The sequence below is a fragment of the Acipenser ruthenus genome, chromosome 3, assembly GCF_902713425.1.
Source record: "Acipenser ruthenus chromosome 3, fAciRut3.2 maternal haplotype, whole genome shotgun sequence".
Lineage (NCBI taxonomy): Eukaryota > Metazoa > Chordata > Actinopteri > Acipenseriformes > Acipenseridae > Acipenser > Acipenser ruthenus.
In genome coordinates, this window is record NC_081191.1 from 12,224,192 (window position 1) to 12,240,455 (window position 16,264).

At 36.5% G+C, this 16,264-nt stretch overlaps 2 protein-coding genes across 3 annotated transcripts; one reads left to right on the forward strand and one right to left on the reverse strand.

The window, feature by feature from the left end:
- Window positions 1-8,068: 8,068 nt before the first annotated feature.
- clxn (calaxin) lies at window positions 8,069-11,137 on the forward strand. 2 transcript variants are annotated; one of them, XM_033992182.3, is made up of 6 exons: window positions 8,105-8,349; window positions 8,955-9,110; window positions 9,536-9,640; window positions 10,164-10,315; window positions 10,508-10,612; window positions 11,000-11,137. In XM_033992182.3, exons 1-6 carry the CDS (start codon window positions 8,274-8,276, stop codon window positions 11,048-11,050), a joined length of 645 nt encoding a protein of 214 aa, XP_033848073.3. In that variant the 5' UTR covers window positions 8,105-8,273; the 3' UTR covers window positions 11,051-11,137. The 2 variants fall into 2 exon arrangements, with proteins under 2 accessions (XP_033848074.3, XP_033848073.3); XM_033992183.3 differs by lacking the exon at window positions 10,508-10,612 and having other exon boundaries at window positions 8,069-8,349; window positions 11,000-11,086.
- Window positions 11,138-11,476: 339 nt separating this feature from the next.
- Window positions 11,477-16,211, reverse strand: rbm48 (RNA binding motif protein 48). The gene is made up of 5 exons (XM_033992181.3): window positions 16,000-16,211; window positions 15,498-15,688; window positions 15,089-15,231; window positions 13,023-13,600; window positions 11,477-12,067 (listed from the first exon to the last, which is right to left on the reverse strand). Exons 1-5 carry the CDS (start codon window positions 16,108-16,110, stop codon window positions 11,984-11,986), a joined length of 1,107 nt encoding a protein of 368 aa, XP_033848072.3. The 5' UTR covers window positions 16,111-16,211; the 3' UTR covers window positions 11,477-11,983.
- Window positions 16,212-16,264: the final 53 nt, after the last annotated feature.

Sequence of the window (16,264 nt, forward strand, 5' to 3'; positions counted from 1 at the left end):
CCTCTCTAATTTAGACACTGAGTAAAAAGTATTTTGGATGAATAACACGCAATATTACCATGAAGTCATGAGTACTTTCAATAAATACTGTATGGCTCTCCTTATTTTCCACCTGAAAAAATCCAACAATGTCTTTTTTGCAGCCGTTTAGTCCTGCCTTAATAATGTTAGAGTCCGGGAAGTCTCTACTCTCGATGTAGTTAGCTACTGCGTTCACCAAGTCTTCTCCCACTAGTACTAGGCTGTTTTTATAGTTGTTTTCTGTAAATCTTCCTTTCTCAGTCTCGTGCTCTCCCTTTCCAACTTGACAGACACACGAGAAATCCTAAGGAACAAGAATCCAGCCACTTATTAACCAGTCACAGGCATGCATTGCAAGTGAGTGGATTCAACCATACATTTTTTTTCTTTTTTTCTTTTTTTATTGAATACCCAGACTTATTAGTCATGTGTTTCTGTTAATTCCCATGGCTACAATTAGCTGTCCCGGCATTTCTATGATCCATTCTCAAGCTACCGCATGCAATGTATTCCCAATTGACCACTGAAACACTGGGAACCAACAAAGTACAAGAAGCTTGATAACATGCAAAGTCAAGCCATGCAGCAAAATTGCAATGCGTATACTTTACGCATTAAATATAAATATAATGCATAACTCATTTTTTCAATCCATAAAACACCCAGTATGTAGCTTCTCAGGAGCGCTGGTTATAACCTTTCTGTAAAATTGGGTTATCAAGGTGCTGTTCAAGAGAGTTAGTTTCAACCATTAGACAGTCCGCTTTAACATACATATTGAGTATTTTATTTTTAATGTTTTATAGTGTTTTGGATAAAAGTTAGGTAGATAAAATTGCACCCCTGAAAAAAGATTTTAAAAAAAGAAATATATATATATATATATAATCTTAATATAAAAAGAAGAAAGTTTGTCTGTCTGTCTGTTCCTTTATGCATTCGGACCCCGCAGGAGCCAGTGCAACCAAATTTTGCATGGCCTCCTCTTTCATCCAGGGAAACGTCGAGGGCTATGTTTGGATTCATAATTTTGACCCCCGGGGTACTTTATTTAGTAACCCCATTGCTGGATCACTACAGTAGCCATGTATCTCAAATTAAAGAAACCCACACAACCAAAAAATAAATAAAGAACAAAAATTTTAAAAATTTTTAGAAAATGGCAAAAAAAAAAAAAAAAAATAGTTAAAAAATGGGAAAGGGGTCAGAGCACATTGTGTGACACCCAAGATCGGTAACTTATAGGAAACAATAAGGCTACCGTTCCCCAATTTGTCATGCATGAAATATTTAAATATTGAATTTCCCCGGGCAACGGCGGGTACTTCAGCTAGTGTGTGTGTGTGTGTGTGTGTGTGTGTGTATATATATATATATATATATAAATCATAATATAAAATAGTGTAGCGTGCACAGGGGAAGGCAGCAGCAAGGCTGGTAGGTGATGTAATCACACACGAAGACATAAGCCCAATATATGCTCCTTACAAAGGAGCCGGCTCTTGTACAGCGGCATCGACGCTGTACAAGATTTTAAATAACATCCCAGCATACTTAGGGTCATGTATAAAAATGCTGGACAGGCCTGGTTGCCTATAATTATGGCTAGCATGGCTGCAAGAGGAGACCTCAGTGACTTTGAAAGAGAGGTGATTGTTGGGGAGCGTTTGGCAGGAGCTTCAGTGACCAAGACAGCTCAACTTGCTGATGTTTCTCGAGCAACGGTGTCTAAGGTGATGTCGGCATGGAACTCCGAGGGAAAGACATCATTAGCAAAGGGGAACAGTGGGTGGAAGTGCATTCTCCAGGATCGTGATATCCATGCATAATTCAAAGTGTAAGGCAAAACAGGCGAGCAACTGCAGATCAATTGACTGCAAATTTCAACCTGGGATGCGAGTAGCCAGTTTCATCAAAAACAGTCTGCCGAGAACTTCACAGAGCAGGATACCATAGTGGCCCAAGGCCCTATTAAGTGACTTTACATTGGTGTTCCCTCAGGTATATAAAAATTTTAAAGCTGCAACTCACATAGTTAGCCAACAAAGCAACCATGAAGACCAAGGAGCTTTTGAAACAAGTCAGGGATAAAGTGGTAGAGAGTCACAGAGCAGGAGAAGGGTACAAGAAAGTTTCAAAGGCGCTGATTATCCCTCTCAGCACAGTGAAGTCCATTATTAAGAAATGGAAGATGCATCATACCACCTAGACACTACCCAGATCAGGTCGCCCTCCCAAACTGAGCAGCCGGGCAAGCAGGAAACTGGTTTGGGATGTCACTCTGAAGCCAACAATGACCTTCAGAGATCTGCAAAGTTCTGGGTCTGAGATGGGAGTCAGTGTTCACACATCAACAATAAGCCGGTCCCTACAGAAAGCTGGCCAATATGGACGGGTGGCAAGAAAGAAGCCATTACTCAAAAACCCTCATCTTAAAGCACATACGGAGTTTGCGAAAAAGCATGTAGATGATACTGCAGGCATGTGGAAAAAGGTTTTGTGGTCAGACGAGACAAAAATTGAACTTTTCAGTCTAAATTCGAAGCGTTACGTCTGGCGCAAGCCCAACACTGCACTTCACCCAGTCAACACCATTCCAACTGTCAAGCATGGTGGTGGCAGCATCATGTTATTGGGATGCTTCAGCAGGGACTGGGAAGCTTGTCAGGATAGAGGGGAGAATGAATGGTGCAAAGTACGATCGAATCTTTGAGGAAAACCTGTTTGAGTCAGCCAAGACTGAAACTGGGGAGGAAATTCACATTTCAGCAGGACAATGACCCGAAGCACAAAGCAAAAGCCGCACTGAAGTGGTTGAACAAGAAGAGAATTAATGTTCTTGAGTGGCCCAGTCAAAGGCCTAACTTGAATCCAATCGAAAATTTATGGCGAGACTTGAAGATTGTAGTCTGTCGACGATCCCCAACAAACATATCAGAACTGGAGTAATTTTCCCATGAAGAATGGGCAAAAATGTCACCATCCTACTGTGCAAAGCTAGTAGAGGCCTATCCAAAAAGACTCAGCAGTAATTGCTGCAAAAGGTGCTTCTACCAAGTACTGACTTAAGGGGCTGAATACTTATGCAACCAGTACATTTCATTTTGTACATTTTCTTTGCAAGTTTTGCTGACATTTAACCTCCTCATATACCAGTGTTCAGTTTAACCACTACAGCTTTGAATAAAAAAAGTTTGTTTGAAAAACTGTGCATAAATTATTTGTAATTCAACAAAATGTGACATTATTGGTAGGGGGTGAATACTTCCGCAAACCACTGTATATGTATACAGTATATATATAGGTTTTGCCTGTTTTGAATGCAGAGTGGCCTGATTTGGACACAAACCCCATTTGTTAAAATAAATAGCCATGCGCATCTTGCCTCATGTTTGGAATTTGGTCCTTATTTGATGTGATTCTGAGAAGTGTTTCACTTTCACAATAAAGTTACAACCTCACAAATTAAACCTAGTTTTCCAAAAGTTTTTTTTTTTTTTTTTTGCTGACCATGTGAGTGAGTCTGACACAGGAAAATGTGTGTGAGCATTATAAGCTTCAAAAAGAGCTATTCAAACATGTGTTCCCAATTACAGTTTTTTAAAAAAAAAGCAAAGAACAAGCATTAAAAGACATTCATTACAATTTAAATTCTTGGTTCGCACTCCTTTAGCTTCTTTCAATCACCTGACAATATAACAGTTCCTGACTAACGTTAATATTTTGATTTACTATTTTTTGAATGGAGAATATCCTGGTTTATGCTACAAACAGCTCCGTGCAGTTCACTTCTAGTTCACTTATTGAATAGTTCCCATCCTTCTGAAAGTTATGTGCTTGTTGTGTCACTAGATGCTGCAGGTGGGATTATTGTTGTTGATGTCAGGGCTGGTCTCTGGTTCTGTTACGTCCTGATGGGGAAATGGGTTCAGATCATTCAACGTGTTGCAAGACACGGAATGGATATGAATGCTGCCCAGTTCCAGTGGTAAGTAGTTGAGACCTACCTGTGATGAAATACGAAATGGTTAACAAGCCTTAACATATGCTGTGTAGGGGTTGTTATTGATACCAGTAGGAGAAACGTGTCCTGAAGAACTGGTTATAATGTTACCATGCTTACGATAAAGATACAGTTTACATTTTACCCCAATAGACACTGCATTTCCACTAAATAATATTCCTCATGCAGTTTTACTCCATATAATACTTTTTAGCTTAATTTTAATTTTATTATTTTATTTTTTACGTTACACACCACAGAAACCCATTCATAAGATAATTGGAGCCAATTAGGACCTGGCTTCCAAGGAAAGGAGTAAAACTTTAAAATGGAGTGTTTAAATGTATGGATAACACCATAATAGGAACAAATAGGAATATATTGCACTGAATACTCATTCAGTGCAAAAGGGCAGACTGTGTCTGCCCTTTTGCTATTGCTTTACTATGTGTCAAATTAAAAAATAATTTACCTGTTTTTCCAGAAACAAATTGTCTATCCGAGGCAATCCCACTAAATGCTTTTATTTAACATGTTTTCTTAAATGGTTTTATATTAAGTGCAGGGTGCCAGTACTTTTGTCTGCAACTGTCTACTGTCTTTGGTTCCAGGCTGTCTGTTGCTCTGACCAATACCACTCTGCCCAAACAGCTACACCTGCAATCTTCAGACCAAGATGTGTGATAAAACTGGGTTCAAGGAGAGTGTTCCAATGGTCAAGAAAATACCAGCAGAGGATCTGAGCAAGTGAACAAACAATTCATCTCCTTCTCCAGTGCTGGAGACAATTACTCTTATTGTCCTGGTGGGACTAGCTGCTGCGGGTGTCATACTGGTTTATGGTACTCCTGTCCCTTCCCTCTGGTGTGCATATATTTAGTTATTTATAACACATATTGAACATTTTCAGTGTAAGTTCACAGAACTGAAACACATCTATCACTGTTTGAGAGCCACCCATAATGCTGTTTAACCCATATTCTTTAAAATATCGCCTGCTTTATGTTGTAATTCTACAGCAGTGTAACAAAAACTATACAGTGTATGAGGGGACAATGGCAGTCAACAACTGTAACTGAACAGGTTAGGTTTATTAAACTGAGATGGCACGGATGCTTAACCAGATTTCAGTGCGTGTCTAGACTGGTTATGTTGACTGGACAAGGCCTAAGAACTTCCCTATTGTAACTTTGTGTCTAAAAGTTACTAACATCCAGTGTACTTTATTCTTGAATATTTTCAAATTGAAACTCAAACTGAATGCAAGAGAGACTGTTCGGTTTATGTTTTTGTACATTTTAAGGGCCTAACAACCTAACAATCTACTGTGCAAATGAGTAACTTGATAAACGTTAAATAATAGCGCATATATATATATATATATATATATATATATATATATATATATAGCATATATTGATGATGCTGGCGGCTTTGGCCCTGCTGTGGCATACAGCTAAATCTCTTTTACCGTATACCATGATCACTGTAAAAACCATTAGCATTTCCAAATGTGTTCAATAAGCAACCAATACAGAACCTGTGTGTGTGGTATGCTACTTTATTCATAATATATATTGCTTGGTTTGTTTTGTTGAGAGGAAATGTGTTACCACACATACCATAACATAAGATAGAAACTGTATGATTCAAAGCTAATTTACCACAAGTTAGACGCCAGTGTGACGGGCCTTAGTTAGTTAACATATTAGTATATTTTTGGACAGATCAGTACATTTTCCCTGGGTGAATGTAGTTAGCATGCTACTTACATATGTACTGTGCTATTTATATTCTTGCTGTGGGATAGACCTTATTATCACCATTATATTTGTAGAGTACCTTAAAAGTGCTAAAGAATGTATTTTCACACACACACACACTTCCTTTACTATATATATTTTTTTTTTTTTTTAGCTCAAAGAGCCAGCTGCCCAACGTTTAGATATGTTGTACATATCTTTCTCAAGGGAGCCTGTGTTTGAATCAAAACATTGGAGGTATTTATAGGTTTTTGACGGCATGACAACGACTTGTTATTGTTTACATTCAAATCCATGATTTATTCTTACATGATGTAATGGTGTTCTATATATTGTGACATCATTTTTACTTCTATCATTGAATCTGTATTAATTCTAATTAACACTACTTTATATAAACTTATATTTTTATTATATCATGCAATGCTGGCTCTGAGGATCAGTCTAGAATTGACCTCCCCAGCGCATCAGCATGCACAACTTTTGAATGAATTTTGTTTATTTATTTAAATGTTATATATTTATTGAAGTTAATTAGTTCATTCTTTTCTGTTGAGTCCCGCTGGCATAATCGTGTTCAGTCTATTTATCCATTTACTTTCTTTTATTCTTCTATATTTCGCATTGTCTAATTTGAGCTGTTCTAATACTACAAACTTTACATCATTTATGTCATGTCTCTGACTGGTGCTGTACTATTGGTTCATTCATTTTTTTATTTCTAATTAATGAAAGGTGGTTCTGAATTCTTTTATATAAAGTTGTTCCAGTCTCTCCAACATATTTGATTTCATCACATTTTTCACAGGCTATTCCATAAACAACATTGCTATTTTTACAGTAGGCATTAGTTTTTAGTGGATATGTGGTGTTCTTATGTTTAATTATATTTTTACTTTTGTCCATGTATTTACACACTTTACATCTACTAGTGCACATGTTCGTAGAACCTATTTTGTCAATTATTCTTTTATGTTTACTGTGAACTAAAATATCACCTAAATTAGCTTCTTTTTTGAATGCTACAACTGGGGCCTTAAGAAATACTTTTTTTATTTTTTCTGAATTATGTAGAATCCGCAAGTGTTTCCAAACTATCTTAGAAATATTGGGCAAAAGTTTAGTGTAAGTCAATATTAATGGGACTCTTTTGACCTTTTTATCTCTATTTTTATAATCTAGTAGATCATCTCTTTTTAGTTTATCCACTTTCTTAACTCCATCTCTATAATTCTTTCTTTGTATCCTCTTTTTTTAAGATTTGTTTTTAATACATTTCTTTGTTTTACATAGTAACTTTCTTTTGAGCATATTCTTCGTATTCTTATTCCTAGACCCTTTGGGATTGCCCTTTTAGTGTGTATCGGATGTGCAGAGGACATGTGTAAATACTGGTGCATGTCAGTAGGTTTACAGAAGAGGTCAGTCTCAATTGAACCTTCTTCAAGTTTTACTATGGTATCTAAAAATTATGTTTCTTTCCTTGTCCATCGAAGGTCCACCTTAATATTACTGTGTATTTCATTTGCCATTTCATGAAACTGGAAAAGAGATTCTTCTCCATGTGTCCAAACCCCAAAAATATAATCTACAAACCGAATGTATTCTAAAGGTTCTCTTTCCGATTTTCTAAGTAATTGTTTTTCCCATTTCCCCATGTATGTACTGGCAAAATGCATTCCTAATTTAGATCCTATTGCTGTACCATCGTTTTGTTTGTAATTATTATCAACAAATGTAAAATAACTGTTTTCTAAAACTATGCTGATCATGTTCAGTACCTCTGCTGTAGGTATTGATTTATCTAGTCTGTTATCTAGTGATTTTTGACAAGCTTCTAAAGTTTCTTTACGAGGGACACTTGGGTACAAGGATTTTACATCCATGCAAAATGTATTCTCTGGAAGGTTGTGTTTTATTGATTCAAGTCTTTTTCAAAATTGTGTTGTATCCTTAACATAGCTTGGTAATTTCTCAACGTGCGACCTAAGTTGTTTTTCTGCTATTTCAGCTATTATGTGTGTTGGATCATCAATTGTACTGACTATCATTCGCATAGGGTGATTTTCTTTGTGCATTTTAGGATTTCCATAACATTGGCTTCTGTCTCCAATGCAGAAATAAATAAAATAAATAAATAAATAAATAATGTTGCCCGCAAGTAACATGGTATTTGGTAAGCCCCATTAATGACAAACAACAACAGAAGAGTGGTCCAGTATAAATGCCTCTTGCCTACCACTTTTTGGAACATTTAACAACAAATTAAGGACGAGGAAACTAACAAAACAGGAGACAAGCACTTTGTACATCAACATAAAAACCTACAAGACTGACGCCACACTGGGGTCTGAAGTACTCAGAGCTGATTGGCGTTGCCTTGGAAACAGCTTGATAAACACTTCCAGAGTGTAACGCTGTGGATTTGTTTCGGTTTGCTGTCATTTTGATTTATGCTTTTGATTGAGACCACACGGTGAAGGAAAATGTCTCATATGTCTTCTGTGAACGCGAAAAATCTTCAAAAACTAGCAGATTCAATTGTCAAACATGTAAAGCACTGTAAGTACCTGTTTTCGACATGTATGTGTTGCTAAAATAGTGTAACTAATTTTTATTTACAGTATTCTAAAATATATAGTAAAAGTTCTTACACATGTACAGTATGTATTACTGGTATTCGGAAATTAAATCAGTATTTTTAATCGGTGATTAGTATATCCAATAGTATTAAACCGAAGGTTTGCTGTGTTTTCGTGGTAACGAAGCCTGTGTTAACATCTCGCTGACCTATTTAAAAAAAAAAAAACATACTAGCAAGTATCGAGTAGTGCTTTACACATTTCAAATTGCTGATGCAATACACTGATACAAAAAAGTTATATTGCTTAGAGAAGTGTTTCTCACAATTGTATGAATCTGCGTTAGAGTGACGTAAACGTGTTACTTTATTTTTCCACTTGTGACGAAACTTAAATTGTCATTCATAACAGTGACTGTATTGATTGTAACTGCATTCGTATGATGTGCTGTGGATGATGGTCACGAGGACCTTGCCTTTTATACTATGAGCATGTATATGTAGTTAGTTTGTTTACAAGGTCTCACTGTATTTATATTATGTACTTTATCACTCCACTCATACATGGTTTTAACTTTTTCTCCAGTTAACAATTCTGAAGTTTTGTGTCTGATCAAACTCTTCAATGTGCTGATGGGAGAGCAGAGCGAGCACAGGGTTGGAAATGGACTGGATCGTGGTAAATTCAGGAGCATCCTCCACAACACATTTGGAATGACAGATGACATGATTATGGACAGAGGTAAGATGTGCTATGAAATAAACCTTCACAAATTAGTAACATATTAAACATAAGTAAACCTATGCTGTGGATTCTTGTTAAACATATCAGGTCCACATTAATGGTCTAAACAGTGTACCTGTCTATTTAAGTATAATAAGCAGCAGTGTGGAGTAGTGGTTAGGGCTCTGGACTCTTGACCGGAGGGTCGTGGGTTCAAATCCCGGTGGGGACACTGCTGCTGTACCCTTGAGCAAGGTACTTTACCTAGATTGCTCCAGTAAAAACCCAACTGTATAAATGGGTAATTGTATGTAAAAATAATGTGATATCTTGTAACAATTGTAAGTCGCCCTGGATAAGGGCGTCAGCTAAGGAATAAATAATAATAATAATACTTGCAAGCTGTCTTAATACAATGTATATTACATTGCCTTCTTATTTAGTCTTCCGTGCATTTGACAAGGACAATGATAGCAACGTCAGTGTAAAAGAATGGATAGAAGGACTTTCAGTGTTTCTGCGAGGGACCTTGGATGAAAAAATTAAATGTATGTATGCCTAATATTTGCATGATAGGAGCGAACTATACAACAGATGCAATACATAAAAATGATTCTGGGGTCTCAAGAGGCAAAAGCATCTGGTTTCACAGACTTTGCATCAATGGTGAACTGCTTTACCTTCTCAGGTAGTCCAAGATTCAAGCTAATCTGGGTCCGTAAAACCATCTGTGAATCTTATACTTTTCTAGTCATGTATCACAATATACAAAATTCAACACACATATTACAATGTAACAAAGAGGGGCAAGGCATCGTACACCTATACATTGGTAATTTATTTTTTGCTCAATATGGCTGTTATTTGTCTAAGACCTCCATCATTATTACTACATTAAAAAGTAACACAGTGTAGCATTTACACAGTACCCCGCTTCAATTTTGCACAAAGCATGATACAAGTTCTCAATATGTCATAACTTGAGCAATTCCTTTTAAGTACATGTAGTATTATAGTAGTTTTGTTTCTTAGATCAAAGGGTATTTTACATTTTCTCATTGATTTATTTAGATTGTTTTGAGGTTTATGACTTAAATGGGGATGGATATATTTCACGAGAAGAGATGTTCCACATGCTGAAAAACAGTCTCATAAAACAACCAACAGAAGAAGATCCAGATGAAGGGATTAAGGACTTGGTAGAGATTACTCTTAAAAAGATGGTGAGAAAGTCTTGATCCCCCACTTTCAATTTGCTGTTTATTGCGGTTATGCACCCATTATGTGAAAGGTTGTTCTGGATTCTTATCAAAGATATATATTTCACAGCTAATTTTTTTTTTCAATCAGTTGCACATGTATATATCTTCATTTAAAAACAATAAAATAATACAAAAATCACATTTTATTTATAGGACCACGATCACGACAGCAGACTTTCATACGCTGATTTTGAGAAAGCAGTAAAAGAAGAAAATCTCTTGCTTGAGGCTTTTGGAGCTTGTCTTCCTGATGCAAAGGTATATACAGTCCTTAACCTGGTCTGTCATTTTCATTTAATGTGCAGTAGTGCTTATGGTTTTAAAACCTTCATGAATTTTTACTGCCTTGTCACCATATTCAGTAATTGAAGGTATATTTCTAATACGTTCTTTATTCTGAAGTCGCCAAAGGTAAAGTACTGAAAGGTAGCCTTCACCTCCATGTTGATCCGCCTTTCTAGAACCAAAACATATGCTGTGCCACTCTGTAACATATTATTTCATATGTACTACACCATTATAATGTAGTGGCTTATGTTAACCTCATATAAAACTAGGTTATATTTACAATTACCAAATCTTGTAAGAATTGATTTAATCCCCCCCCCCCCAACAACTTACTTTTTTTTTTTTTTTTTTTAACAGAGTATTCTTGCTTTTGAAAGACAGGCCTTCCAGGATACCACAGAAAATTAAAGACAATAAAGACTGAAAGCAAGAATCTGATGTGCACCTATTTTGTAAAAAATAACTTGAAAATAATGATGACAGTTGTCGTTTGAGATGTACAGGTAGTGGACAAAAAAATGGAAACACCTGGGTAAATGAGGGACACCAAGTATATTGAAAGCAAGGGCTTCCACGCAGGTGTGGCTCATGTGTTAATTAAGACCAGCATGCTTAGGGTCATGTATAAAAATGCTGGACAGGCCTGGTTGCCAAGAATTATGGCTAGCATGGCTGCAAGAGGAGACCTCAGTGACTTTGAAAGAGGCGTGATTGTTGGGGCGCATTTGTCAGGAGCTTCAATGTCCACTACCTACCTGTATTTTAATTCAAACCTTTGTGTTTTTCTGTTAAGCCTAAAAACTATACATTTTATAAATTATTAGAAGAATCTGATATTTTTTTTTTTTTTTTATTCAAAGTAGTTTAAAGTTGGTTTTGTAAATAGGGCACACTGTTCCATGTCCTGCAACAAAACCTAATTTTCTGATTGTAACAAATAATAACATTTTAGTCAAAGCTAGACATATGTAATGGGCATTGTTGTGGGATACACTGCTATTACGGATTCTGTCCCCTGTCGGTTCACACCCAGCCTCCGTCCTGTTACAAAGGTGCAGTGACCCGGATCACATAGATTTCCTGCAGCCGATCGCCATTATGGATTCTGTCCCCGTTCGGTGAGATGAGAGGAGGTTAAAAGCTCTAACACCACGAATGCAGACGAGCCCGGCTCTTTTGCATTGTGTTTTAGGCGCTCGCTTGCGGTGCGCAGGGTCGCTGGTTTGCACCCAGCCTCTGTCCTGTTACACATAGTTCATCCTAAACTGATGCCTCTTTCAGTGGTTGGGCACTGTAATTTAAGGTGTCACGTGAGAGAAAAAAATAATAAAATGTACATGGTTAGATCCTCCTGCGCTGCTTTGGTGGAGGTTTTTCTTCAGTTGTCTGCTTTGTCTCTGGTTTTAATGCAGGGACTGAAGAAACCTTTTATAAAAAAAAAAAAAAAAAAACAGGGTTATTCCAAAAATGAAATTCGACGTAGCACAACATGAATGCTACAGTATTTTTAGCAACACCAACATTTTTTTAAAATTAAATGCTTAAATCTGATTATATTTTTAACCAGGTTACACGTACTGGAATATGAATTTATTATTATTATTATTTTTATTATTATTATTTATTTCTTAGCAGACGCCCTTATCCAGGGCGACTTACAATTGTTACAAGATATCACATTATACATTATTTCACATTATACAGATATCACATTATTTTTACATACAATTACCCATTTATACAGTTGGGTTTTTACTGGAGCAATCTAGGTAAAGTACCTTGCTCAAGGGTACAGCAGCAGTGTCCCCCACAAGGGATTGAACCCACGACCCACCGGTCAGGAGTCCAGAGCCCTAACCACTACTCCACACTGTTGAATATGATTTTGTGATGCAATCAGATTGACGTATAATACTACATTAATTATGTTGCTTCAATCTATAGCAGCAGAGGTACCAAATAAAAAGTATGTTAACTGTGTGCAATTATTTAACACTACAAAAAAAGTTATACTTTTCACAGTTATTTGTTTTGTTTTTTGGTACTTTTTAAAAGCACCTATTAGGATAGATGTTAGACAAATCTGGTTTTTGAGAAATATTAATTTCAACACAAATTTGAACGGTTGAAATTATTCTTTAACCATTCAGAATTTAGTGAAACAAAATTGTTATTTAACTCATACTGATATACTGATATGTTACTGACCTACATTCAGTAAATTGATGGTCAGGTACATAAAATTGACTACTCTGGATTTATATATATACCATAGTTAACCGATTCACAGTTTTCAGTTAAAATGTATAAGTAATCAATACAAAAGATAAAAGGATGACAACAGTAGGAATGTTTTAAGCAAGACAAATACACAACTTACCTTGATTAATCTGTTTCTAATTAAATCGGCTGACACGTTTAGTGAATCATCCCCCATATCCACCTTGGGTTCTTCTGGTAATTTTGGACCTACAAATATTTCTGCGTCGTTTGTGTCAATTCCAATCAGTGAATCTACAGCTACTTGTTCCTTTCTTCTTTTCCTGTCCTGCAAATGCGTAGTCCTTGGGATAAATCTGGCAACAGAAGTGTTACTCTTCGTGAAAGACACTTCCTTTGGCCCATGATATTTCCTTATATCACTGGGGGGGGACCATTCTGTTACACCATGTTTACCAGTATTAGCTGCATGTCCTGTGGAAGTGGTAGTAAAGTCCTTGAATAATGGGTCATGTACAGTAGGCTTTAAGTAATTATTTCCCGACACAGATGTAAACCTCTGTAGATCTTCCTGAGGTGGGGGAGGCAACATTGGGTAACCATAATAGGTGCAAGTATTCCAGTCCTCACTGACATTACTTGTCTCGATTTCTGAGGTCTCTTGCTGCAGATTATTAACAACTTCCTTTGATGTATCAGGTTCCTCGTGTTTCTGCTCTGTTCTATCCAAGTTCTTATCTGTTCAGAAAAAAATAAATCCTATAAAATATATTTTTTAGACAACATAACTGAGTAGTTCAATGTGCATTTATATAACTGTAAGGCAGGCCTTTTTTTCTCAAATGTTATTATTATTATTATTATTATTATTATTATTTATTTCTTAGCAGACACCCTTATCCAGGGCGATTTACAGTCATAAACAAATACATTTCAAGAATCACAGTACAATTAAGAGCAAGATAAATACAATGACTTTGATTCTAGCAAGTACAAGTATGACAAAATATGATTCAATAATGGAGCAGATAACAGTGTCAGTAATAGTTGCATCAGGATATAATTAAATACAAAATACTACAGATTAAATAACACTTGACAGATTACAGTAATCTAAAGTACCAGAATAAATGCAATAAAATAGGGGGCAGATAAGAGCAAGTAAAGCACATTTAAGGAAGAGTGATAAGTGTCCAGTGGAAAAAACTTTTATATTAACTTTTAACTTTCCTATTATGGACCAGTTTTTCATAACACTACAGTAACTTACTGTACTGTATATTGCAAGACTAGCAATGGTTCCCTATCATCAGATATTGGTAAACGTTTGGCATCTGTCACTTTCATATCACCATGGAGCCTGATCTTGTCAGTTCTCAGGAGCTAAGCAAGAATGGCCTTAGTCAGTACTTGAATGGGGTGCCTCCAAACAAAACCAGGTTCTGCAAGTAATGGTGTTGGTGGCTCAGCAAGTGGAACTCTTCCATTTGAGCCAGTGCTTAAGCAATGGCTCAACATGGTGTTAGGGTACAATAGGCCATATTGCCACTAGGTCAAAAATTATGCTATGAATTACAATTTCTGTGATTATACCTTTCTCTCTTTAGTTACATGTATTGTATGGCCCATAAACTATGCTATTTAACTTAAATGAACATACATTATTATTATTAGTTTATTTAGCAGACGCCTTTATCCAAGGCGACTTACAGAGACTCGGGTGTGTGAACTACACATCAGCTGCAGAGTCACTTACAATTACGTCTCACCCGAAAGACGGAGCACAAGGAGGTTAAGTGACTTGCTCAGGGTCACACAATGAGTCAGTGGCTGAGCCGGGATTTGATCCGGGGACCTTCTGGTTACAAGCCCTTTTCTTTAACCACTGAACCACACAGCCTCCTATATTTATTAACATTTAAAACATGTTAATAAATTGAAAAATCCTGCTGTAGGAGGTGCCATCCTTAAGATGACACTATTAAACCAAAGATTCTGTCTACTCCATGAACATAAAAGGTCTTGCGTCACTGCTTTTCACCTGTATTGTATCAACAATGTATTTTAGGGGTAATCCCGAGATAACCAAGCTGCTAGCAGTGCTGTAAAATGTTGGTACAAGTTGATTGCAAATCAACCCCTAAGCGGGTTTTCAAAAGGAATCATTTCAAATAGAATGTTATAACTACTATAGATTTACACTGACGTTTATTTAGGATAAAATACCTCTGTTTGTTGTTCTTGCTATGAACTTTCTTCTGTCTTGTAATTTTTCTCTAGTGTCCTGCACGGTTTCAAATTCGGGAGCATAGCACACGTGAAGCAATCCACCAAAGAAGCTCCTTTCATCCAGTTTCCGTTTGGCAATTCTGCATCAAAATGTAATGTTTCAGCACAATCAGACATGTAGTATAATCTTGCACGTCAATGCATACCTGGTTAATTCAAGACATTGACCATGGTGTGTCAAATACTATGAAATAATTAAACCTACAACTTTGCACATCTGGATCATTTCACTGATACACTTAGTTGCTTTCCCTTTTATGGGAACTAGGTTGAATCGTTAGTTTGGTTTTTTTTTTTACTTTAACTATTATATGAATGTATCATGCTGCACAAAATAGTCTATTACCTTGCACTCTGTAGCTTCTGGAATTTAATGAGGTACACTTCTGTGAACTGTTCTGCAGGATAATCATCTAGTACACGGTATTCTTCAACAGCTCCGTAAATTGCAAAAAGTTGAACCAATTCCGTCATGACTCCCACTGCTGGCACACCCTGAATCAACAGGTAACGGGACTCCAGGTTGATAGTATAAACCTGAATGGTTAAAACACAGTACGTTGAACCCGAGGTGTCAAGATTACAATTACCTACCAAGACAGAATGTCTAGTATGTCCATGACAAGGGACCAGTGAACATTCCTGTCTTTACAGATAATCTTAAAATGCATGTCAAATATTTGAAAACAGCTTCAATTCAAGAACTAAGAAACCAGGTAAATTATACAGCTGAAACTAAGCGCCAATAGTAAGGTACTATTCTCAGAAATCACTTATATTATGTATTGTACATACTAATAAACCTCTGCACAGTTGACAAGTTATTAAGTCATAAAATAACAACACACCCTAACAGCTTTGGGTCTTCTTCCTTCCCTATATTTAGCTCTGGTGAAACAAACATCTTTTTGTTCGTGGTGTTTACGGACTTCTAAGGTTTTCCAACTGGAAGCTGCCATGTTTCCGTGAACCTATTAAGGCAGATTCATCACACACAGAGAGCATAGATCACTCCACCAATCAAAAAAAAACCACGGCAGTGTCCCTTAACCAATCCAAGAACCATTGCAGCATGATTGGTTTGTTGTCCGAATAACCTTTACAAACATTTCC

Bases quoted from the DNA above. Each gene is read 5' to 3' on its own strand.
- clxn (XM_033992182.3), top strand. From the start codon at position 8,274: ATGTCTCATATGTCTTCTGTGAACGCGAAAAATCTTCAAAAACTAGCA. The intron at 8,350-8,954 runs GTAAGTACCTGT...CTTTTTCTCCAG, and splicing joins TGTCAAACATGTAAAGCACT to TTAACAATTCTGAAGTTTTG. The intron at 9,641-10,163 runs GTATGTATGCCT...TGATTTATTTAG, and splicing joins CTTGGATGAAAAAATTAAAT to ATTGTTTTGAGGTTTATGAC.
- rbm48 (XM_033992181.3), bottom strand. From the start codon at position 16,110: ATGGCAGCTTCCAGTTGGAAAACCTTAGAAGTCCGTAAACACCACGAA. The intron at 15,689-15,999 runs GTGTGTTGTTAT...TTAACCATTCAG, and splicing joins GAAGACCCAAAGCTGTTAGG to GTTTATACTATCAACCTGGA. The intron at 13,601-15,088 runs GTATTTTATCCT...TTTTCTGAACAG, and splicing joins AGCAAGAACAACAAACAGAG to ATAAGAACTTGGATAGAACA.